Source organism: Polyodon spathula, chromosome 27 (genome assembly GCF_017654505.1).
Source record: "Polyodon spathula isolate WHYD16114869_AA chromosome 27, ASM1765450v1, whole genome shotgun sequence".
NCBI lineage: Eukaryota > Metazoa > Chordata > Actinopteri > Acipenseriformes > Polyodontidae > Polyodon > Polyodon spathula.
This window is the reverse complement of record NC_054560.1, coordinates 7,605,918-7,631,943: the sequence shown is the minus strand read 5'-3', so window position 1 is coordinate 7,631,943 and position 26,026 is coordinate 7,605,918. Positions and strand designations below refer to the sequence as shown.

General features: G+C 43.7%; 1 protein-coding gene across 3 annotated transcripts; it reads right to left on the bottom strand.

The window, feature by feature from the left end:
* Positions 1 to 31: 31 nt before the first annotated feature.
* LOC121301464 (tight junction protein ZO-3-like) lies at positions 32 to 25,054 on the bottom strand. Of its 3 annotated transcripts, none has more exons than XM_041230891.1 (28): positions 20,708 to 20,995; positions 17,546 to 17,602; positions 16,697 to 16,821; positions 14,579 to 14,681; positions 13,756 to 14,113; positions 13,371 to 13,474; positions 12,566 to 12,737; positions 11,683 to 11,767; positions 10,865 to 10,968; positions 10,604 to 10,682; positions 10,171 to 10,262; positions 9,639 to 9,705; positions 8,952 to 9,040; positions 8,660 to 8,759; positions 8,326 to 8,439; positions 8,151 to 8,218; positions 7,794 to 7,881; positions 7,389 to 7,545; positions 7,192 to 7,300; positions 6,569 to 6,788; positions 5,636 to 5,838; positions 4,904 to 4,999; positions 4,742 to 4,818; positions 4,107 to 4,317; positions 3,459 to 3,559; positions 2,570 to 2,977; positions 2,169 to 2,215; positions 32 to 2,035 (listed from the first exon to the last, which is right to left on the bottom strand). In XM_041230891.1, the coding sequence occupies exons 1-28, from the start codon at positions 20,729 to 20,731 to the stop codon at positions 1,885 to 1,887; spliced, it is 3,609 nt and encodes a 1,202-aa protein (XP_041086825.1). In that variant the 5' UTR covers positions 20,732 to 20,995; the 3' UTR covers positions 32 to 1,884. The 3 variants fall into 3 exon arrangements, with proteins under 3 accessions (XP_041086825.1, XP_041086826.1, XP_041086827.1); XM_041230892.1 differs by lacking the exon at positions 20,708 to 20,995 and adding an exon at positions 24,845 to 25,054 and having other exon boundaries at positions 159 to 2,035; XM_041230893.1 differs by having other exon boundaries at positions 159 to 1,993; positions 20,708 to 20,994.
* Positions 25,055 to 26,026: the final 972 nt, after the last annotated feature.

Genomic DNA, 26,026 nt, shown 5'->3' with positions numbered 1-26,026 from the left:
GAACCGGCCAGCAAGATCACAGTGTGTTCGTGTCACACAAGCTGTTCGGTGTTAAGAGCGCTAGCACTGGCTATCCCGCCTGCTATTGCACCGTGCCACCTTGCTGGTCGAAGCGACGCATTCTTCCGCTCACTTACTTGCAAATAGAAAAAAAAAAAAAAAAAAAAAATGCATGTGACTGTATTCAAGGACGCCGATTGGAGGTGAAGGTTTTTTTTTTCTTTTTCAAGAAACGAGTTTTTAGTACAGGAAAAGGGAAGGCTATAATTGAGGTTTTGTTTTACAACTGAAAACAGGTCTCACAGCACATCTTTTCCGTTTTTACCTTGTAATTTTATTGTAACTAAACGTATCTTTTCAGTTCATCCTAGTTTTTATTGTCAAACGTTCTAGGTTTTAAATGAACTTAAAGTGCCATGTACAGTACATTATTAAAACACACATTAATAACCTAGTTATTACTGCAGAGATACACATTATGTTGAGCGTGACGGTAACATTGGTAACTATAAATCTATATATGGACTCCATGCAGTACTGGATCTGCTTATACATTTAAAACAACGTAGCAACACCTTAGAACAAGCGTCTGGCTCTACGGATGAGCTACAGACAAGAATACTTTCCAACATTTGACAGAAGAAAATAGGTACACTATATTGCTGATGTTGTTATTAGAAGGAGGTTCAGAAATTTAAGATAATTCTGGCTTTTAAACTATAGAAAATGCACAGCTAGAGTCAGGAATTATGTTACTTTATCGTTTTTTTTTACTAGTGTCAGTCGGTTCGGACAGAGCGGATTTCAGAATTCCGTTCAAGCGATCAAGCTGCGAGGATCCGTCAGCCGGTATTGTACCGGACAAAATCGGTACCGTTGGAGGGAACATACAGTTAACTGTACATGCGACAGGGGTGTGTTTCCATTCAAAATGAACCACAATCCAAAACAAGAGTTAAAAATTAATCTGGAGTATTTATTAGAAATCCATGCACCAGTGTATGTTTGAAAAAGTTTTTTTTTTTTTTTTTTTTTTAAAATGCAAGACAAAGTATTAGTTCCCCTTAGAGAAAAAGCCTTGCGTTATGTGGCTTGTTTATCATGTCCATGTTCGCTGGGAGGTGCAGTTGAAGGGTAACTCACACCCCAATGCATTCTGGTTAGTGTAGTCCTGCTGGGAAAGGTCCCCGGGACAGGTGAAACGTACCAGAATGCACTGCAATGCCAGTTGAAAAGCCTGCTGCCCTAGAACAGAGCAGCTGTGTAAACAAACAAGAGTGGGCTCCTGTGAAAAAGCTGTTTTTAAAAGGGCAGCTTTTTAAATCCTCCTTTCAAAAAGTTTCAGCAAGTCCCTGAAGGCCGTAGAGGCAAGTGTACAGGAGGCACGATGAATCTTGAACTGTCCTCCCCAAATGCCTTGCCACGACTAAATCGAATTTAGAAATCTGCCAAGCTGATAATATGATTACACTGCTACTAATAATACCTCATCTGTGCATTTTACAATCGGGTGGCAGGATTTTGTTTTGTAGTTATTGGATTGCAAGGGTTTGCCTCTTCAGGTCTTAGTGACCCATTCCAGTCCAGTCCAGTTTTTCCTTTTTTTTATATATATAAACCCAGTTCAGCAAACCTCATTATGGTTGAAGTCCTACAATCTGGTGGTGGTGGTGGGGTGAAGAATTTTCATCACTTAAAATGTAGTGCTGGCAGGCAAAAGAGAACGATCCACTCTTTGAGCAGGGAGTGTGGGTTGGAAGGAGAAATACAGTTTTGTAAAACGCTTATCCAACAGCATCCCAATGGAAAGAGATTGTGCTGATGTTGACCTCTCTCTCTCTCTCTCTCTCTCTGTGGGAGCAGTAGGAGTTATATAGAAAGGTCCTAGAGGTCTGTGGCTGGCCCCCAGTCAAAGTCTTTACCCTCCTCCTCGGAGCTCATGCTGCCTCTAATCTGAGGCCGCCTCCACAGCACCGCCTGGTGGTCTATAGGCCTGCAGAAGAGAGCGGGGGTAATAGAAAACACACAGGTCCCACTGCAGGTAGGAATGTGCACAAAAAACATGGTTTGACAGGAAGAAAAAAAATCTTAAACAATGCATAGCAGGCAGTGTCACCTAATGGCCGATAATAATTAAATAAATAAATAAATAAATAAATAAAACGTACCCCGTGAAAAGTCTCTGCTGCTGTCCCTGAGGTTGTGAGAAGCTGGGCTGTAAGAAAGGTGACAGGATCATTATTATTCCCCCTGTGGAATTTTAACATTGACCTCATTTCTTTTTAGACCTGGGAAAGGAGTAGATTAAAATGTGAACAAGCATGAACTCCAACCCTTATGCAACAGTATTTCCAGGAAAAAACAGTGGCAGCAAGATCTCTTAATCAATGGAAAATACAAATAAACTGTACGCAGCATCATCGGGACGAGTGGGACTATATCAAAGGATAAATAAATTGTGAGATTAAGAGTAAAACTAGGACTGGATCAAACTGCTATGCAATGGGAGTCTTATTTCCATCCCTGACCATGCATGTCGTGATTCAGGCAGAAAGAGATGAAACGTTACCTGTTTTGGTTGGTTGGGAACCTCTCTGAGATCGGGGAACTCTCGGAGAGCAGGTGGGGCGCTTTCCAGCTTGGGGGTCCGTGCACCTGCCCCTGGTGCACTGACCCAGACCTGAGGCTCGGCACTGTAGTTGTGGGTGTAGGCTTTGTTGGAGATGTCTTCCTCCTCCTCCTCCCAGGCAGGCTCCGAGGACCGGGCCAGCGCCGGCTCCAAGTGCACAGGGAGAGCCGGCTCGGAGGAGCGCCCCAGGGCTGGCCCCTCGAAAGCCTCGTCCAGCTCGTTGTCGGTGCACGCCTCTCCGTCCGTGTCCTCGTAATCGCTGGTGGCTCGGCTGTCACAGCTCAGGTAGTCGGTGGAGCGCGAGCGACTCAGAGCATCGAGATCCTCCTCCTCCTCTCCGCTCACAGCCTGCAAACAGAGGCGATGAAACAGTCTGGCAGGAGGCTGCAGTATAGGTGTGTAGGAAGCATGCTGTGAAAACATGCCCTAGAGTCCGGGTTGGGGTCAACTCCAATTGCAATTAGCAGTATTCTGTTAAAATGAGCATCTCACAGTGGCAACAAATTACTTCAATTGGCTTCAAATGAAAGCAGTTGAACAAATCACAGCAGTTGTGTCTGTAAACTATGAATTCTAATTCCAATTCCTTCGAAGAAATTGGAATTGATTTAAAAAAAAAAAAAAAAAAAAAACAGGAATTCGACCCCAACCTGCTCACAAAAAAACTTCATAAATAAATCACTTTGCTTCTGTAGACTGATCTGCATGGACAGCAAGTTCGAGAACTTATTTTAGCAAGTTGCTCCATTGCAATATTTAGCCAGCGGTCCCCTGCAGGCCAGCACATGGGGCAAAGCAGACGGACAGCTCCCCTCCCCTCTCTGCTCACCTTGTCCTCGGAGTACCAGACGGGTCGGGCCTGCAGCTCCTTGATGCGGTCCTTCAGGATCTCAAACCAGACATTGGAATTGGGCAGGAGCTGGATCCTCGCTGGGGTGGAGCAGACACAGACTGGCTTACTCAAAGAAATTGGTTCATACAAAGTCAAACAAAGAAAAACGCCTTAAAAAAAGGACCTTCCAGTTCTGTGCATGGAGCCCAAAATCATCTCTATTCTGCAGTACAGAGCGGGGTAATCCATTAACTAATCTCAACTGGACAGCCTACAATAGGCTCATATTAAGCTCAACAAGTCAACCAAGAACTAAAGTTGCCCCTCTTCTGTGTTACTTTGTTCCCCAGCCGTTCGCCATCCCCACAGCTCTGCTATGAATGTTTCATCTGATCTGCGGAATGTCAGGAGAACGGAAGGTGCTCTTGAGAGATCAGATAATCAGCAGGGAAGGAAATAAGACTCCTATTGCATAGCAGTTGCACGCATTCCAGGTTTTTCTACGAGCTTGGCGAGCCACAGTGTGTTGATAACAAGCTCGTGTGTGTCTTACTAAACGTCTAGTAAAACCAGGAATGGATCAAACTGCTATGCAAGTTCACCCCTGATCAAATCGGCTTGATTAAAAGCAGAAGGCTCATTTACCAGAGAAGAGGTGGGGGCAGTACTTTCTCATCTTGACAGCCTGAGTGTAGAGGCGGCGGGAGCTCTTATTGGACTCAGGACAGAGACGCTGCCTCATGGCCTTCACGTCCTGCCTGCTCTCCGGGTCCAGGAACAGCACCATGGGGTGGTACTGGATGTAGTTCAACCGCTCGACAGCAGAGGGCGTGATGTCCAGCAAGGGGTGTCTGTCCTGAGCAGGGTGGCGGGGGGGGGGGGGGGGGGGGGGGGGGGGGGGGGGGGGGGGGGGTGTGACAGAGTGAGAGACTGATCAGCTCAGAAACAGCCTACATGACTTGGTTTCTTCAAGTTTTACCATCTTGATCGGTTTTGAAGTTAAAGATTTTTTATTTTTTTAAATCTAATACTGTACTGCTATTATTGCTTCCGGTAGGCAATATAATTTTGTAGTTTCTTTTAATTACATGATGTTAAATAAAATATCTAAAATTATATTCATATAGTTTATTTATTTCGTCTCAATCCTAAAATTCTCGGGATGCAAAACTTCTGGACACAAACACTCCCCCAAAAAAGCATCCAAATTCAGACTCCTAAATACACCATTACTAGGACACTGCCCCTCCTCTGTGGAACTCCCTCGTCTTTCTCCTGACCTGCTCAGAGATCTGCCTCACAGCCTCCAGTTTGATCACCGATGAGGACCCCTCTTCTGAATTGCGGGGTACCATTGCTGTTAGGACAGAGACGCAGTGATGTTACAGGCAGGAAGAAAACCCAACTGAGAAAGAGCCTGTTAATGGATGGGCAGTACTTACACGCGGTCTGGAACTCTGCAGGCATTTCTGTGGACAGCTTCTGTATTGCAAAGTCACTCAGAGGACCCAAGATGACAATGGGGCGCTTGAATTTTGCTAAAAAATAAAAATATATAAATAAAATGAACAACTAAAATATATATTTACCGTCGATTTTGTAGACTTAATATTGACTATACAAATCCTCTGTGATTGTTCAACTGCTTTCATCTGAAGCCAATTTAACTGACTAACAGCAACTTCTATTTTAACAGAATACGTTGATTAAAAGGTGTGTTGGGATTGATTGAAAGGGAATGGGAAATTATTTTAAAAAAGGATTTGAAACTGAAAAACAGCACTTGACCCCAAGCCTGGTTCTGAGTTCTCCAGGGCCTGATTGCTTGCACCAAATCATTTTAATAATATACCTAAAACAAGGGTGGTTCTGAAACCCAGACTGGGTGCCGTTTCTAACCCTGTATATACCACAACAAATTAAATACCTTCCTTGATGAGGAATTCAGTGGGCAGACAATGCAGTGCCCCAGTATTTGGGTATGGTTAAATCACAAGTAATTCAGTGGTGCCATTATAAAACTAAAGTCCCCTGTAATGTGGTCCAATTAAAAGTCCATTCTAATTTTCTTGCAGTTTATCAAAGGCAGGACCAACTGCATGCTACAACCACAGGGCGGGAAGCAGCTTCAGTTCTGCTGTGCCTCTGTTATTCTAGTTTTTCACGATCTTTACCTTCCTGCAGGAACACCTTCTCGTAAGGGGGGAATTTGCCCTGGATGGTGAGCTGCGACAGGTCTCCCCGGCTCTTGCGGTTGTTCTTTTTGGCCCCTCTGAGGCCCCTGAGCTTCCAGAACTCAGCGCGGAGCCTGGAGGAAGGGGTGTTGCTGCTGCCACTGCTTTTCTGAGTCTGCTCCATGCTGGCGAGTTGCTCGGCTCTGTGAGGACGGGACAGAGAGACACACAGCAGGACAAATCAGTCGCACACGTCTGTGTTGCTGCGTCTTTCCGGGGGCATGAACCTTCTCTGCATATTCCCAGTTAAACAGGGGACAGTCCCTGCTTTGTAGAATTGGAGAGGAAACAGTGCTGTCCCCCTCCATACTTTTGATTCTTAAGGAAAACCATTTCCACAGGGTCCCTGCACACTTCAAGCAGACAATCAATAGGGAAGGAAAGAAGACTCCTGTTGCGTAGCAGGTTCACCCATTCCAGGTTTTACTACGAGCTTGATTAGCCACAGTGTATAGGTAACAAGCTCAGGTGTGTCTTAGTAAAACCAGGACTGGATCAAACTGCTATGTAACCGGAGCCTTATTTCCATCCCTCTTCCGGTATAGCTTCCTTAGCTATGAAGATCTTTATAACATCCTACAGCTGCAAGTAGTAGCAGGAGACAGGAATGGATCAAACTGCTGTGTAATGGGAGTTACATCCCTTTAGAGAGAGACCAGTAATGATCGCACGATTCAAGGCGGCACCTTTACTTCAAAAACACAGCTTCTTACACACTTGCTATCTGCTCTACCTTGTACAGGACAGCAGAGCACCAGAATCTCCACAAACACACAAGGCAGTAGTGGCCCGTCATTCCCCAGGTGGACAGATGGGCAGGGCAGGGCAGGGCAGGGCAGGGCGAGGCGAGGGAGAGTGGGATCTTACACTCACCTGCTCTTGTTGGGGATGGTGCCCCTGTCTGCCTCTTGCAGGATGTTGCTCATGCGCACTGCCCGCCAGGAGCCCAGCTTGCCGCGGTGCATGGTGTCCAACACTCTGAAGACATCCCCCCTGGTGAAGCTCAGGGTGCCCGGACCTTCCCCATCATGGTCGAAGTGCGTCCGGATGTAGAAGGAGTCGCCCACGTTGGACTGCAGCATCTTCCGGTAAACTGAGAGAGGGGGGCAGGGGGGGTCTGGTTAATTGTTCATTAACATGAACAGAAACAGTATTTGGAAACTGTTCGAAACGTGGAGCTTCACAAATATCAAACATTATGCTTTGTCAATATAGGAGTGTTTAAAATGACAAGGGATGCAAATAAGACTCCTGCTGCTTAGCAGTTTCACCCATTCCAGTTTTTAAAATACAAGCTTGATTATCCACAGCATATAGGTAACAAGCTCAGGTATGTCTTATTAAACTCATAGCAAAACCAGGAATGGATCAAACTGCTGTGCAATGACAGTCATATCTCCAGCCCTGACATAGGCTGGGATTTTTTCTTTACAATGAACTGTGAAAAGGAAGGAGACGGCTTGAACGTTCCAGGCCAGGACCTGGGTTCTACTCACTGTCCGGTTTGCTCTGGGCATGGATGATGACCTGCTCTCCTTTAGGGATATGAAGGAGGTACAGGGCTGCCTCTTCACGGGTGAAGGAGCCAAAATCAACACCGTTCACCTGCCGAGAGAGAGAGAGTTATGCATTTAGAAGAAAAAACCTACAACCAGGCAAAATCTAGGAACGAAGTATCCAGGTAGCTACTGACCTTGAGGATCTGGTCTCCCTCCTCGATGCCCTGATAGCTGGCCAGGCTGCCCGGCTTCACCCCTCCCACAAAGATGCCCACGTCATTCCCTCCGGCCAGCTGCAGCCCCACGGTGTCCTCCTTCACGAAGCCAATGCGCTTCAGATCAGAGCTGTACCTACAGACAGAGAGAGAGTCTGGTCCTTAAAGTGTAACGGAACTCCCTGGATAAAGGACTCTGCCAAATAAATGAACGTACCCACAATGTGCAAATACATTTAATAATTTAAAATTGCATCAAAAAGGTTTTCACGGCAAAATAGAAAGCAGGGTTTGAGCAAAGGAACAGTGCTTCTTGTAAACACTGCAAGGAGTTCTGTAGCACTTTAATAAAAGCAAGTAATCCAGGACAGTTGTCAATCCTACCCCAGGTTTGGCTCTTCTCTAAACTCCGCCCTCTGTCTTGGAGGGGTTTCTGGGGGCAGGCAGTAGATCGGCTCCTCTTCCTTCTCAGCTGAACAAGAGGCAGAAAATTCCATAAAATTCCACAAGATGGCGATAAATCCCTACACCACACCCTACAGAGAATGCTCTGACTGGCAACCACCAGCCAAAAACCAAGAATTATAAGGTATATCCACATTTCTCCCAGACCCTCAGCTCTACCACTAGGTCACCATGAGCCAGGCTCTGCTTAATTCCATCGACGAAGTCAAAGGGTGACCAAGCCCATTCAGCAGAGATACTGAAGGTCTCCTTTACAAGGAGGTCCTGTATACGCACCACACACTGCAGGGGCTTCCTTCACCTCCACTCCTGCCAGCATCCTCCCATTGGGAGCGGGAGGCAGCCTGGAAACCAGAGAGGAGAGGGGAGGTGTACTTTTGAGACTATTTAAATGAGGAACATATTCCAGCCAACAGCTCCTCTGTCACACTGTTCAGCACCTCCTTCCTACCTCCCGTTGAATTTCTCCCCGCTGTCCAGGCTGTCGTCCCTACGGGGCGGGGAAGGGGTGCGTTCCCTTGGAAGGCTATCCCTGTCTGAGTCGTGCGTAGATTGAGGCTGGGTCCTGAGGGAGAAACAAGAAGAGCGTTGCACAGAGCAATGCAGTTTATGTGTACCATGAGCTGGATTAGCAATAGCACTGGTAGCAAGCTGATGTCTTATTAAGCTCGTAGTAAAACCAAGAATGGATCAAACTGCTGTGCAATGGGAGTCTTATTGCCATTCCTGAACAATACAACGCTCAACCTAACTATTTCATTTTGGAGAAACTAAATTAGTTGTACCTCTCTCTGTACTGCCCCCTGCTGTCCTGGCTGTGTATTTCCCTGGGTAGGGAAGTCGTGTGTTCGGACAGGGAGGCTTCTGAGCCAGGGTCCGAAAAATCTAGATTTAAAGAAAGAAAGAAAGAAAGAAAGAAAGAAAGAAAGAAAGAAAGAAAGAAAGAAAGAAAGAAAGATGATCACAGAAAGGTATCCAAGCTTCACAGTGCATTCACACAATGCTCTGATAAAGCAGATCGCTCCACTTGACTGGTTCTCCAGAGGTCTGGTAGGGGCCCAGCTGCTCCAGGCTCACCTTCGGTAGGACGCCTCCATTTGGGGAAGCTTGTCCTGTCAGCATCCCTGGCTTCACGGACATCCAGCTGCTTGGAGGTAGGCAGTTTTCTGAAGGAGAAATAATTTATATATAAAAAAAAAACCAACCTCTTCATGCAATTATTATTATAATTTTTTTTAAAACGGCTGAAGAGAAAGTAGTTTTGGACTCAAACATATTTAATTGAAAATGTGTAGCCCCCCCCCCCTTCCCCCACTGCTTTATATGAGAAAGATTTGTAACCTCATACAAGTTCGTCATGCATTTGCATCTTCCATGTCCCTCCCTATTCATGACAAGGAGATATATGAAGGTTGCCACTAATCTCATTCACTGCTGCAATGAACAGAGTAAAAAGAAAACATCTGGCGACTTCTCATTTTCCTGGCGGGATCTGATCTATGAAATCGAGCCAATCACAGAGCTAGCTGAGATGACAGGGTGTGTCCAATCACAGTCCTGGAGGACTATGTCACGGGTAAAACGATACAGGGAACTACTTCAGGGTCTGGGCAGAGGTGTGATTGGTTCAGTTAAACAATTTATACAGGTCTGGAACAAAGACCAGGAGTGTAAGGGACAGCTTTGCCCCTCCGTGTCCTACACTGTGTTCTGTAGCTCTTCTCCATTGTGTTCATGGCGCAGCCACTCCCAATGCAGTCCTACCTGTCTCGGTGCTGCCCCCTGCTGTCTTTCTGTGGTGGCGACGGTGTGCGATCAGAATCTGAATTGTCTACATATAAAAAGGAATAAATAAGAATTCAATCAAAATAAAAATAAACTCCACACAGCTACAACGGGTTATTCGAAAGAATATTTGTTGATTTATAGTATTTGGAAACTGTTCTATACTTGAATTAAAGGAGGCAAGAGTCTAGGAGTTTTACCACGGGCTTGATTAACCAGTGTATAGGAAACAAGCTCAGGTGTGACTTATTAACCTCGTAGTAAAACCAGGAACGGATCAAACTGCTATGCAACTAGAGTCTTATTTCCATCCCTGAATGACTCTGGAGTTTAAGCAGGGAGACCCACTGTTTCAGGCCACCTTATGTGATGATTGTGCATTTAAAAAAAAGTGTGTTAGCCAGTTAGAAAAGCATTGCATTACCAAGCAATAAAATAAAATCTAAACCAAGTGTTTAATAGCGTGGCCTTGTGGTTGATGGTTACTACTCCCAGGCAATCACAGAGTCACCTTCAGCAGGGCGCCTCATCACAGCTGGCAGCACTCTTGGCACGCTGGCACTGTCGGAGTCGCGCGCTGACTGTACGGATTCAGCCCGGGTTCTGAGGGAGAAATCAGGTTCATTGTGCATATCAGGAAACATGCTGGGAGTGTGGGTGTGAACTCATGCTCAGTCTCCTGTTACACACAGCAGCTCGATTCATACTTCAGCTCAGGGGGTCACTTGTGCCAGATCGCACCGGATCCTAAATCTGATACCTTTTATTAATTTGACAATTGAGCAGTTTTCAAATGGTGAACCGTAAGAAGATGAGGTCAGCGTGCAGCTGCTGGCATCAACAATAAGGCACAAGCAGATGTCGGAGCTACTGTAAATAAATGTCAGCCCATTAGGTCAATAAACAAAAATGCTATCCCTTTTCCTTGAATTATAAGGTCCTACCTGTCTCTGTGCTGCCCCCTGTTCTGGATCGCTTTTTTTCGGGGTGGGGAGGGGGAGGGTGTGCGATCCGAATCGGGGTCTGAATTGTCAATTAAAAAAAAAGTTACAACATTTAAGAAAAAGGAATTAATTAGATAAAAAAAAACTGTTCAAGACAACTGGGCAAAGGGTTTCACAAATATCAAAACTTCATGCTTTTGGTGTTTTTTTAAAAAATGCCATTTCATTCCTCCTGGGGTTTAAGCTTTGCTCCAGACCCACCTCCATTCGGATGTCGCCCCGCAGTGGAGATCCATCTTGGGTGGTCAGTCTTGTCTGGGTACCGTGCTGCCCGGAGGTCCGGCTGCATCGCTTCAGCCCGGATTCTGATAGAGGAAACGGGAGCAGAGTGCGGAAAAATAAAACATGAAGAACTAATACTGGGGTGGATCAAGTGCTTTGGTTGGAGGTTAAAAAAAAGGAGCGCTAACCAATACTTCAAAATCCATTTTCTAACCTCGGATTTTAATACCCTCTTTTATTGTTGTTCGAGTTGGAATAGGGTTACCAGATTGAAAAACCGGTATAGCAACTCTGAAGCAGTTAAAAATAACTGAACATAATCACTTAAAAGAAACACAGAGTGTACTGATTACAAGCCATAATTCATGGTTTTCTTTCTAATGTCAACTGACCAAAACATGAGAACTTTTATAAAAAGCCAGCATAGAAAAATGTGATCAGTATTAAACATGAGACAGAGATTACACATATTATATATATATATATATATATATATATATATATATATATATATATATATATATATATATATATATATATATATATATATATATATATATATTTATATATATGTGGCTGTGTTAAATGAAGACACAAATGGAACGTGCTGTAAATGGAACGTGCTGCTTGACTGAGCGCATGTCTGGCCACCCGAATTGGAATACAGGAAGTGTTTAGGTACCAAGAAGCCATAATTTCAAGCACAGAACTAAAAGATCTTTCCCAGAAAACAGAAGGACCAGTAATAATATTGCCGAGTGCATAAATACGCTGTAGGTAAATATTCAGTTCCCTACCTCTCGCTGTGCTGCCCCCTGCTGGCCTGGCTGTCTTTCTTCTGAGGTGGAGGCAGGGTTAACTCGGACTCGAGATCTGAAATATCTAAAAGAAAATAATACAGGTTTACCTGTTACAGCAGGTCTGAGGCCATTGACATCAAAATAACTGAAGTAAATCAAATAGTCTGCAGCCTGGTGTCTACCAGAAATGAACACTAAATAAATACATTAAAAAGTTTTAATTTTACAAGCTGTCCGCTCAGTAGTTGCTGTGGTCCTTTATTTACACATGAACACCAGTGCTTGCAAAGTACTAACTACGAAAGAGAGCCGGGCTCGTCTGCATTTGAACTTACAGAGCTTTTAATCTCATCTCACCAGCAGGAGTCGCAATTCAGAAATACTGCATGAAACTTAATTGTAAAATTATTTTTCATTGTCAAAAGACAACTGCCGGTATGCAAGATGTTAAGTTTTATTTAGTGTTTCTACAGTTAGCCCCATCAACTGCCTTTGAGAAGAATTAAATAAAAGGGAGGCAGCTATTGAATAAATCCATTCTTTACTGCGAGAAATGATGTCCTTACCTCACCTTTGCAATTGAGTATCAATCAATGGCAATCAACTTTAAATAATATTTCCTTGTCGATTTACGACCTCGGTACACAGTGAAAATGTCAGCGCTCCGGATAAGAGGAGAATTCACATCCAAATCAGCTTTTTAAACATGCAGAAATTAACTGCCCTCGAGTGGGCTCGATTGTAAAGGTGAGGGAAGGACATATTTCCTGTTTTCTAATCAACACAATGAACAGATTTATTTACTACCTGTTGACAAACACTTTTGAAAAGACAGCACAGTCCTAGTTAAAGGCAGTGCAGCACTAAAAGAGGCTCCTACCCTCGAGTCCAGAGGAGGCATTGCTCGCCACATCGCTGTCCTGCAGCTCCGGAATACAGACCAGGAACTGCCGGTCGTCACGGAGGACTGTCACGTTCAGCTTACTTGCTGACCTCGCCACCAGGCGCTTGGTGTCTTCCAGGGACAAGTTCTCTGTCACTATCCCATTGATCTGAAACGGGACAAAACAATCGCGCATCAGGACAAGTCCAATGCTGTCTGAAAGCATGGCTTCCTTAACTTTGTGTAGTACAAGGAGATGCACAAAAAAAAAAAAACAACAAAAAAAAAAAAAAAACAACCACACACATTTGCATCCTATATACAAAACAGATAATGGAAAGCCTCCCATTGCATAGCAGTTTGATCCATTCCTGGTTTTACTAGGAGTTTAATAAGACACGCCTGAGCTTGTTACCCCTACACTGTGGCCAAATCGGGCTTGTTTTAAAACCTGGAACGGGGAAAACTGCTATGCAAAAGGAGTCTTACTCCCATCCCTCAATAGGTACGATTTCCAAAACTATTCCGTTAGCTACGGTCACTTTAAGGCAGGGCTTCTCAAACTCAAACAGGGGGTCCCCAGGACCGAGTTTGAGAAGCCCTGCTTTAAGGAGTCAAGTAATCGATTAAAACTGGGGTTTATATCCGGATGGTTTCAAAACAGGATCGGGGTCAAAAAATCCCAATTGACATAATTGTTGAGATTGGTTTCATATGAAGGCAGTTGAACAATTTAATTGACAAACAGAGACTTCAATTGAAGCCATCTGTTGTGACCGTTCGCCTCCAGTCGCAGCCCCACCTTCAGGATGACGTCTCCCTCCTGCAGAGACCCCTCCTCGGAGGCCAGTCCCGTGGGAGTCATGTACTTCACGAAGATCTGACTGCCCAGCTTCAGACCGAATTCTGAAAAACAAATGTGCAGAAAGAACAGCAGGGGCTGAATGCATTGCAGGGGGAAAAAAACAGGCAATCGAAATGAAGAGCATGCTGAAATGAAACATGCTAGACAGCAGATTGCACAAGCAACTTGCCTTTGTGTAGTTAACCTCTCTCTCAAAATCAGGAACAGACTGCTGCAGCTGCACTCCACTGTCCACCTGCAGCTCTGTAGCGAACTGCAGTCTGCCTGACTGAGGGTATCAGACTGAATTCAATATTAAAAGTAATATCAACATCAGTCATACCTTCTTTGGGGTTGTTTTTCACCAGGATAGCCTTGATGGGCTTGTAGGGGTCCTCGTGTTTGGGGAGCCTCTTGTATTCTGACATCATCGGCAGGACGTTCCCATCGTGGTCGGGAGTGGGGCTGGGGGTGGAGTTGCTAGGAGATTGGTCGTAACTCCTCTTGCTGCCCGAGTCGAGATAAGAGGGTGGGCGGGGTGCCCTGTCCCCCAGGGACCCCCTCCGTGGGGACGGGTAGCCCTTGTCAAAATTGGAGGGGCCATCGCGCCGCAAGGACAGGTCTTCAGACCGGGAGGAATTCTCGGAGACGACACGGGGGGCTGAGACAGGGACCTGGATGATCCGAGGCCTCTTCACCGTCTAACAGGAGACAGAGGGCAAGACTTTTGGTTAACGTTTATCTTTACCCTGTCTAGCTGGCTAAACTCACGGAGCACTATAAGAGTGCATGGTTTCTGATTTCCTCATTCCAGATCTAACAGGAAAGAGACTCCGAGACAAGGAAGCTGCAGGTTTAAAACGCTGCAGGTTAAGAAAACTAAATGGCACACGGGCCAAAACAAAAGGACGTAACACAGCACAGCATGGAACACAGACTTTCACCAACATTAACTCTAGCCATCCTCTCACTAACACCTGTGATCACCTCATTTATACACCTGTAGCTGGAGCCTTAATTAATCATTTATTCAATTCACGGCTCCAGCCACATTCCCACGTGTTTTGACAGGGTGAAATTGTACCCCCACCCTCCCTGCCAACCCAGTATTCCCCAGACCAACGCATACACTTTGGCAGGGCTTTCACCCGGCCACAGGCACTCACAATGTTGGCTGTTCTCCCGCAGTTCTTCAGGTGCTGGATGGCATAGGTGGAGGTCGCTTTCTCCATGGAGACACCGTTCACCATGACGATGTGATCCAGGGTCCTGATGGCCGGAAATAAAATACAAAGACTTAACCCTCTCGGGTACAAAGGACATGTCCCTACAAATAAAAACGATGCCAACTTCTTTATTTTTGCAAGGAGGTGCACAAAACTAGGTTTACACACAGGTTGGCACTGGTGATGCATTTTAACAAGAAACCGTTTAAACAGCCGCTCAGTTCCTCAAACGGTCTAACACATGCATTACGCACGGCGTGTTATAAATCCAAGGATAGTGGGAAAGCACAGCGCTAAGCTCGCCATGTAATGCACAAACTCAAACAAAGAGAATATTGTCAGGCGCCTGTAAACAAAGTTATGCTCTGTAAAGCAACTACAGACCAGAAAAAAAAAAACTAGTTAAATGATGTCTATTACAAATGTTGTCTTTCTTGCCCCCCCCCCCTCTCTCTCTCTCTCATATATATATATATATATATATATATATATATATATATATATATATATATATATATATATATATATATATATATATTATATACATATACACACACACACACACACACACACACACACACACACACACACACACACACACACACACACACACACACACACACACACACACACGCACACACACACACACACACACACACACGCACACACGCACACATTGTGGCTCTCAACAGTATTCACCCCCCTTGGACTAAACAAAAACTGCATCATGAAGACGAAGAAACATTCAAAGCAAATCTGGAATAAGGTTCTTCAAAAGTACCAGTCAGGGGTAGGATAGAAGAACATTTCCAAGGCATTGAATGTCTCCCAGAGCACAGTAAAGTCCACTATTAAGAAATGGAGAGAATATGGCACAACTGTGAATCTGTCTAGAACAGGCCGTCCTCAAAAATGGAGTATTCGGACGAGAAGAGCACTAGTCAAGGAGGCCACCAAGAGACCTATGGCAACTCTAAAGGAGTTATAGTCTTCCACGGCTGAGCTGGGAGACACTGTGCATACGGCAACAATAGCCCTTTTTGGCCTCAACACTAAGCGCTACGTTTGGTGCAAGCCTAACACCGCACATCATCCTGAGAACACCATCCCTACTGTGAAGCATGGTGGTGGTTATTACAGGATCATACTATGGGGATGCTTCTCTGCGTCAGGGCCTGGAAAGCTTGTGAAGATAGAGGGCAACATGGATGCAGCAAAGTACAGAGAAATCCTGGAGTAAAACCTGGTGAAGTCTGCAAGAGACCTGGGACTTGGGAGAAGATTCATCTTCCAGCAGGACAATGACCCCAAACATACAGACTAAGCCAGACTGGAATGGCTTAAAAACAAGGTCAATGTCCTGGAGTGGCCCAGTCAAAGCCCGGACCTCAATCCAATTGAGAATATGTGGAAAGAGTTGAAAACTGCTGTTCACTAAAGGTCCCCATCCAACTTGACAGAGCTTGAGCAATTTTGCAAAGAAGAACGGGCAAAATTTGCAGTGTCCAGATGAGCAGAGACTTATCCAAATAGACTCATGGCTGTAATTGCTGCCAAAGGTGCCTCTACCAAATATTGACTCAAGGGGGTGAATACTTATGCAATCAATTATTTTCTGTTTTGTATTTGTAATTAATTTAGAACAATTTGTAGATTTTATTTTTCACTTTGACATTATGGACTTTTTTTGTGTTGATCAGTGGCAAAAACTCCTAATTATATCCATTTTGATTCCATGTTGTAACACAATAAAATGTGGAAAAGTCCAAGGGGGTGAATACTTTTGAGAGCCACTGTGTGTGTGTATATATATATATATATATATATATATATATATATATATATATACACACATACACACACACACACACACACACACACACACACACACAACAGAAAAATAAGCAGACTGTGTCAACAGCCCAGTAAGTACATTTTAACATAGTGTAATCATGTGTACCCCCATCCCCAACCCCAAAACCATCTAGCCCCCCTCAGGAGGCCCCTATCTGAGGAATTCCTGGTCTCCCCCCAGGGCTCGGCCATTCCCATACTCACTGTAACCTCCCTGCGGCCGGCCCTCCTCTCACCACGTCAGAAATGATGACTGCCGGATCTCCAGATGAAGGGTTGGGCTTGTCCCAGCCCCCAGAGACAGCAATCCCGAATCCCACCTTGGAATCCTAGGAATGAAACAAGCCGGTCAGTCCCCAGCTCCCCTGCCCAGTGTTCTTCAATCCAGTGCTGAACCTTCCTGGGTAAGTTCAGGCGAGTCTTATTAAACTCCAAGTAAAACCAGAAATGGATCAAACTGCTATGCAATTCGGGTCTGATTTCCAGCCTAGAGAAGTCCTGAAACCCAGGACTGGGAGCGGGGCTAGCGCGGGTTTTAAATTGGATTGTGTCTGACGCTTGGTCTCCACTTTCTCAAACATCCTTTCTCTCTCACACCTGCCCCATGAAAAGAACTCATTACATTACCCCCCATTTATCATTTGAAATTCAATGCTGGGATTTGAAAAACTCAACAAGTTTCTCATCACCTACTGAGCACTACATTTGTTCTCATTATAAAAAAAATAAACAGCTTTTAGTATTATTAATGGTAACATTATTATTACAGTCCATTGTTAAGATTTAAAATATGCCCAATACTTAAACTGTGCAAGCTTATGTAAAGAATTGGTATCTCAGCTCACTGAATTGAATGGGAAAGCAAGGGCTGGACTTGAACTGCAAACGGCATGATTCACAGACTATTGACTTACCATTCAATAAACAGAGCGCTGTGTAACAAAATGGGTCTGATGCTGACTATTAGCTGATCAGCTGATTCATTACAATTAGTTGAGCTGTTGTTGTTATTATGAGATAGACAAGCCATCTATAATCCTGTCTGAAACCTACCTTGTTCAGCGTTATAGTATATTGTTCCCATATTTTCAAGTCTTCCATCTCTGTGAACTGAAAAAAAAATTGGATTCTGTTCAGGACTTGCACAAGGATGTTAAATACAACTCTATTAGCTTATACCAAGTCTGATCTGCACAAAACGAATTGGGATGCACTGGCTGCTTCCAAAGCCCAGGGACCACAAAGCCACCTTTGGAACAGAGTTTCAGGAGACTTGGTTTCAGGCCACTGCACAGCACACCAGGGGAGACTTGGGGTTTGACACAGCAATGCTGCCTCAGACTAGGTCTCCTGGAACCAGGTTTCAAAACACATCCTGAAAGTGGCTTCATGCTTGTTTTTTGGACTGCACACATGGATTGTGAAACATTGTTTAAGAGGACTTGGTGAAGGCTCTATATCACATTCCTGTCTCTAGTATCTATATTCAACAAAGTCAGCATGACCTTAATGATGGGATACCTTAGTTTTCTTTATAAACAAATTGAGCTTTATATACACAGATCTGGCAATATAAACTCAAAAGTTAACCCTCATTTCAGTGGCTGGCTTACTTCATTATGAAATATTGCTCTCAGCCTGCACTGCAGGAACAACTGTCCTATTGCAAGTGACTCTGCATATAAAGCACAGGTCACAGCTCTACCTCTGTAAAGCGCTTTGTGATGGTGGTCCACTATGAGAGGCGCGATATAAAAATAAAGGTATTATGTTAAGTTTCCTCTCTCGGTATCTGTTCAAAGATTTTACTGAGTTACAGTTCATATAAGGAAATCAGTCAATTGAAATAAATTCATTAGGCCCTAATGTATGAATTTCACATGACACCTTAAAAAAAAAAAAAAAAAAAAAAAAAAAGGTAGGGGGCGTGGATCAGAAAACCAGTCAGTATCTGGTGTGACCACCATTTGCCTCATGCAGCACGACACATCTCCATCGCATAGAGTTGATCAGGCTGTTGATTGTGGCCTGTGGAATGTTGTCCCACTCCTCTTCAATGGCTGTGCAAAGTTGCTGGATATTGGCGGGAACTGGAACACGCTTCGTACACGTCGATCCACAGCATCCCAAACATGCTCAATGGGTGACATGTCTGGTGAGTATGCAGGCCATGGAAGAACTGGGACATTTTCAGCTTCCAGGAATTGTGTACAGATCCTTGCGACATGGGGCCGTGCATTATCATGCTGAAACATGAGGTGATGGCAGCGGATGAACGGCACGACAATGGGCCTCAGGATCTCGTCACGGAATCTCTGTGCATTCAAATTGCCATTGATAAAATGCAATTGTGTTGGTTGTCCGTAGCTTATGCCTGCCCATACCATAACCCCACCGCCACCATGGGGCACTCTGTTCACAACGTTGACATCAGCAAACCGCTCGCCCGCACGACGCCATACACGCTGTCTGCCATCTGTCTGGGACAGTTGAAACCGGGATTCATCCGTGAAGAGCACACTTCTCCAGTGTGCCAGTGGCCATCGAAGGTGAGCATCCTGGTGAGGACGACGAGCACGCAGAGGAGCTTCCCCGAGACGGTTTCTGACAGTTTGTGCAGAAATTCTTTGGTTGTGCAAACCCACAGTTTCATCAGCTGTCCGGGTGGCTGGTCTCAGAGGATCCCGCAGGTGAAGAAGCCGGATGTGGAGGTCCTGGGCTGGCGTGGTCACACGTGGTCTGCGGTTGTGAGGCCGGTTGGACGTACTGCCAAATTCTCTAAAAAGACGTTGGAGGCGGCTTATGGTAGAGAAATGAACATTCAATTCTCTGGCAACAGCTCTGGTGGACATTCCTGCAATCAGCATGCCAGTTGCACGCTCCCTCAAAACTTGAGTCATCTGTGGCATTGTGTTGTGTGACAAAACTGCACATTTTAGAGTGGCCTTTTATTGTCCCCAGCACAAGGTGCACCTGTTTAATGATCCTGCTGTTTAATCAGCTTCTTGATATGCCCACCTGTCAAGTGGATGGATTATCTTGGCAAAGGAGAAATGCTCACTAACAGGGATGTAAACAAATTTGTGCACAAAATTTGAGAGAAAGAACCTTTTTGTGCGTATGAAACATTTTTGGGATCTTTCATTTCAGGTACCAACATGAAACATGGGACCAACATTTTACATGTTGCGTTTATATTTTTGTTCAGTGTATAATGCATATGCTTTTGGGTTCTTTTTTGGCAGGGCAACTTCTCAAACTCTAGAGAGTTCCCACAAACTGTCTACAAAATTCAAATAAAAAATTTGAGACTAAAGGGGGCATGTATTCTATTTCTTTACATAATAAACAAGCACAAATCCACAGCTGACACACCCTGCTTTACGAGTGATATAAATAAGGTTCTAACCTAGTCACAGAAGCCAGCTTGTTTCAGATCAGGTGGAAACTTTACTACAGAAGAAAACTTGTATTAAAATTCAAACTTGTTTCTACAACAATCTGCAAGTTTCTGGAATGCAAAACGAGGTAGACTCACTACAAGGGTTACCTGCAGCTCCTTGCTTCAGAGAGACCTGTGAAAAACAGTCTCCACAATCACACCGCAGAACCAGCCAAATATGCACAGGAGGGAGAGTCGGTTTATTAATATTTCAGAAAGAAGAATCCAGAATGAACGCAACCTTCAATACAAAGGCGTTTGTTCAGAAAACGTTACACTTGAAACCTAATCGCTTTAATATCCCAAAAGCAGATGTTTTCTTAAACAAGTGGGAAGTCTTTCCTATGGCTCTTTGCTCCCTTGTGCTTCACTTCCTACCTCCACCCTACTACAAGACTGGCTAAAAGCTGAAAAAAAAGAATCCAGTAAGCCCCAAAGGGGTTTCCTTACCCACCCAGCTGCACGGCAGACTACACTCAGGTATGTAGGGTCTTAGGGCCACAGGAAATTCCCTTTCAATGACTGACCCTGCACCACCATTACCTTAGCCCTGAATACATAGTACAACAAAGCACACTTCCACTCAACAATCGCCACTCAACTCAAGCTGAATGCAGAATTGTAGTCAAGAACAAAAGCTATGTAAACACAACACCTGTACAAAGGGAATCGGTAGCTGACACATGACGTTTATCAGCGTCGCTAGGCCACAACACCTGACAACTGGAACAGCAATATATCAAGCAGCAGAACAAAATGATCACAGTACTTGCCTCGTCTTTGAATCTCACTGCCATTTTCAGTTTCCTTTGTTTATATTCTTTAAAAGTACCCCAGTTACAGAATTCAACGGCTGTCTTTATTCATCTTGTAGCTTAAAAAAGATTTAAAAAAAAAAAAACACAACCCCAAGCTCTCTCAGCTAACAAAACAGAAACGGAGCCTCCACTTCCATGAGAGCATCAGGAACCACTTTGGATGAAAGTCTTTGCTCCCAGGAAAAGCCTCGGTCTGCGTTTCTGAGCTCAAAAGCACCTTGATCAACACAGGTGCATACTGGAGATACCTGAGCCCAGCCCACAGCTGTTGTTATTCGCCACAGGCATTCAAAGGCCATGAGTTGACAACTTTTAAGACAGACCTGACTCGCCTGGTTCTACCGCCCAGCCACGGAACACACTCAACAGGCTGGGCCACCTTAAGCTCCTTAAAAAGGACGGGCTTACCAATAGGATAAAAAAATCTTTGTGAACAAATTGCACGCTGTAGCTAATGCAGCAAGCATGCAAAAAAAAAAAAAGAAGAAAAAAAGGTGTTACTGTGTTTTATTTACAGCAAACTTGGGTAAGGAGGCAGCCATGAAGCATATATTTTATTTTTCATCTCTAAATTGTTAGAGTCCAGGAATAACACTGGCAGCTAGATCTCAATCAGTGGAAAGTAGCAACAAACAAAGGCTTAGTCAGATATACTGTCTAGTCGGGACAAGTGGGATTAACATTATCAAAGCAATTGTGTGTGTCTAAATAATCCTTCTAATATTTTTAAATGGGAACGAAACTTCAGCTGGTTCAAACAGGGTCATGAAGCGAAGATCCACTTGGTCCAGATGAACCTTTACACGTGACCTGAGAGTGTTCCTTTGAGCAATCCTTTGACTCCCTCGTTGACCAACACACTCCAATTTCTAGCACAGTGCTCACAGTGTGCGGCTTCAGGCAAGCTGAAAAGAACCGTTTTGTGCAATATTTGTATACACAAAATGATATAGCCAGTCTGAAACTGTCCCCTTGCAATTAACATTAACTGACGTGTACTCCTACTAGGAAGCATTGCCCATCTGCACAGTTAGTGGCAGAGTAAACTGTAATCTTCTTTAGAGATAGCAATGCTGTTAATAGAGCAAATAGGGTTCAATTCCCTGCTGGTACGGACAAATATTGTTCTAATACAATAACCTAACGCGACATTGTTCACTTTCGAAGACTGTACAAGCTTACATGAACTGTTTGCATTGGGAACCTTCGACTGCTTTAACTGTCGAGAGGTCACGCGTTGCACGCTGGCACAAATCTTATTGGGCCACATTCTGGTTCAAATTCAGCAAGGGTGTGGGTGTTGGGGGTGTCACACATTCATTTAATAACTACCAATTTATTACAAAGCACTACAAAAGGGTCCAGTAGGCCTTACCATTTAGCGAACCAACATTTCAGAAGACAGTGCGTCTCAGGAAATGCTTCAGTCAATTAAAACGGTCCAGCGTTTTGCTTCACCAAAAATCACTATATAGATTTTCAGTTTGTAGGTGTATGTCAGTGTAATAGTATTTCAGTGTAATAATTGATAAAAGCAGAGTTTATGTATTTCCCACTGGAATCACCCAAAGCCCCAGTCAAACACCGAACCATTTGAATTGCCTGAACACTCACCTGCCTGAACAGAATTATAACAGAATTAACAGCAGCTTAATAATGTGTATCAAATAGATTCAAGGTCATTGCTCTATCTGTAAACTAACAGTGTCATGCACATAATGCCACTTTATTACTGATTTTTGTGTTGCATTTTAACAATGCCTTGACTTTAAAGGCAGTGGGCTGTGCATATCTACCACTAGGTGGCACTAAGAGCATGAAGCGCTCATGTTATTTGGATCAGAGAAGCTTTTGGTGAATTAGTGGTTCAAAGGTCTCAGTTATTCACAAGGCTTCACTTTTCCCCATCACTAATTACAACGCGCTTACTTGGAAACAGTAGGGTTTCACGTTTGGTTATTTGCTCTCCTGGATAAAGGCAGGTCATTATGGGGTTAGAAGCAGGCAATCAGTTAATATACAAAATCAATCAAACACTTGCAAGCTGGCTTGGTTTACTTACAAGAACACCCACAGCTCTCAGCATCACTCCAATACGGAAAGAGAACACATTTTTGTTATATAGTGTTAAAATCTTTGACTTTTTCAACTTGCATAACTTTTCAGGAATGGAACTCCCATTACGTAGCAGTTTGATCCAGTCCTGGTTTTACTAGGAGTTTAATAATACATTCCTGAGCTTGATCCCAATACGCTGCGGCCAATCAAGCTTGTATTAAAACCTGGAATGGGGGGTAAAAAAAACTGCTATGCAATAAGAGTCTTATTTCCATCCCTTGCAGTGTTAAACTAAATTGAGGAATGCTGCAATCTGCCCACATAAATCCCAAACTATGAAACTCATTCACCATGCCCTGGCAGGACCTGCTTACAGAGGGAGGGGAGGGAAGTCTAAACAGAGAGCTTACTGAACGCTTTGCAAAGCAGGATTTGGTAACGTGTTAACCAGCTAACAGTTTGCCTAGCGTTGCACAGGCAGTGCAGAAGCAAGGCACAAGGGCATTATTTTTCTGTCTTGTAGACTGCAGAGAGGGAAGCACTATAGCAACAAGGAGCACTGGGGGAAATCACAAGACAATTCATCTGCACCAAAAACATCCGGAGAGCAGTGAGATGAAACTGAACCTGGGACCAGAGCAGGCAAGCAGAAACTCATCCTGGCTGCAGAACCAGTAGAGCAAGAAGCAGCGAGCGAGTGAAGGAAAGAAGGAAAGGAGGAGAGAGGGAGGGATCATTCATAGTAAACATTCCCTAACGCAGTCTTGAGAGCTGCAGGTATTTCACTGGGTGTGTGACAGTTTCGCTTAAAAAATACAGCTGCATTATCAAGATCTACTGCTCTGTTTGTAGCAACACTGTAAACAACATTGTGCAATAGTTTTGCGAATGGGACGATACAGACTACAGTGTAAATTTAACAAAGTTATTCTCCAGTCTGGGTGCTACAATTTTACGGTGATTGCATGCAATAATATAGGGACAGATATAAGGCGCTTAACAATGGACTGGAATGATAATGTTACCATTAATAATACATGCTGTTTTTTTATTTTTAATGAGAACAAATGTATTGCTCAGTAGGTTATTGGAAACTTGTTGAGTTTTTCAAATCCCAAATGATAAATGGGGGGTAATGTAATGAGTTATTTTCATGGGGCAGGTGTGAGAGAGAAAGGATGTTTGAGAAAGTGGAGCCCAAGAATCAGACACAATCCAATTTAAAACCCGCGCTAGCCCCGCTCCCAGTCCTGGGTTTCAGGACTTCTCTAGATAAGGCAGGGTTGGAAAATAAGACCCAGTTTGCATAGCAGTTTGATCCATTCCTGGTTTTAGTAGGAGTTTAATAAGAGGTGGTGTTTTAATCGGTTTTTACATTTCCAAAAAAATAATAAATGTGTTATTTAATTGTGGGATTACGTTAGTAAATAAAATGTAATAAATAATAGAAAAAACAAACAAACAAAAAAAAAATCACACTTATACATGCGGGTTGTATAATAGTTGCATTACACGACTGTAGCGTGTAGCCCGAATGATATTTTTGCTGACAGGGTAACTGTAGCGTATGAATGTAACACGTGTGCCCCTGCGGAACAGCTCCAAAACACATTTCATTAATGACGGAAGTTGCAATAAACTACACAGATTTAACGTACCGTCGGTACAAAGTACAAAACATTAATATTCAGCAGCACACATGTTGTCAAACGCGGATTAGTAGCTGCTGGAAACAACACCCAGAATGAATAATCTTGGATAAAACATAGCATGTGATAGGGTTATAAGAAGCGTTACCGTTTTACTGTCTGCTAGCCAGCATTGCAAGAAATAAAACAATGTAACTCCAAACCCAATGTAGCATTACAAGCTAGCCCATCACTGTCTCCAAATCTTCCCTGAACAATAACTTCAAAACATCAGGAATTATTTTTCCCATACGCTCTGTCCTAAAGCGTACTTGTTTCGCTACACCATGACATCAGTAGCTTCCCGTTTAATTGTAAGTAAATTGAAAGCAAATTGGAAGCTTACCTGCTGCTAAGTACGAAACTCGAGTAACTACTAACTTTATTTGAAGCACGGATAAATCCAGACTTGCGGTAGTAAAGCTGCCTTCGATCCCGCATACACAACGCGTCGGCGTTACGATATTGATCACATTGGATTGATCAAGGTAAAATTGACTCAGCTGTTATCCAGGATACTGTCATTTGCATTACCTTGCCAGGTTATATCAATTCAACTGAATGCGTTCCTGTGACCTTACGAGATAGGCAGGCGGAAGGCTGGCGTTAACTGTTTGAGCGCCAGGGGCCAGGATTCAGAGGCAATTGGAATAACACGAGAATTTTGTTGTTATTAGGTTTCCAAGCCAAAGGCTGAGAGAGCCTATTATTATTATTATTATTATTATTATTATTATTATTATTATTATTATTATTATCCGCCAAAAGTTTGTCGAGAGTTATGAAAACGCATACGTAGGTAGATGACTATGGGCATAGTACTAGACTGGTGGTCCACAGTTTGGCCACAAGGCTAGATCTCGTGAAAATATTGTACAATTTTCAAAACTCTGGTAGATAAAAACGACTTAAGATAGAGATCTGACAATGTCAGCATATAGCGCACGAATGGCCCGTTTGGCTTGAGCAAAATATTCAAAGATCTTCTTGTCTGAAACCGCAAGCACCAAAATTGTCACGTTTGCTCAGGACAAGGTCCTTTCTAAGTTTTGTAAAATCCCCGCTAAATAACAATTTCACGAGTGCTATATTTACATATATTAAAGTATAAATCCATACTGCAATACACTAGAGACATGAAACTGAATATGATAGTAAAGCGTAATGTGAAGTACTGTCGATTTCAAAATGGCGTGTTTTGGTCACATCGTTTGGCGGCCATATTGATAATTGAAAAACGACTTTTATGACTTATAACAGGAACAATTGTGCATGTTTGCTCTTCAATGTTGCTACAGTTGTGTGGCCCATAATAAAGTAATAACCACTAAAATTGAAAGCAGATTGGTCGAATGGTTTGGCGACCATAATGGAATTAACGTTTACATTTAATCTCCTGGGGCCTGCCGATATGGTCAAAGTTATAATGGAACACATATGGAGCTCCTCAGGGAATGCAGAGAGGCTCATTGTTCATATTGAACACGTATAGGAAGTCATATGTGCTCTATGAAAATGATAGCCCCAT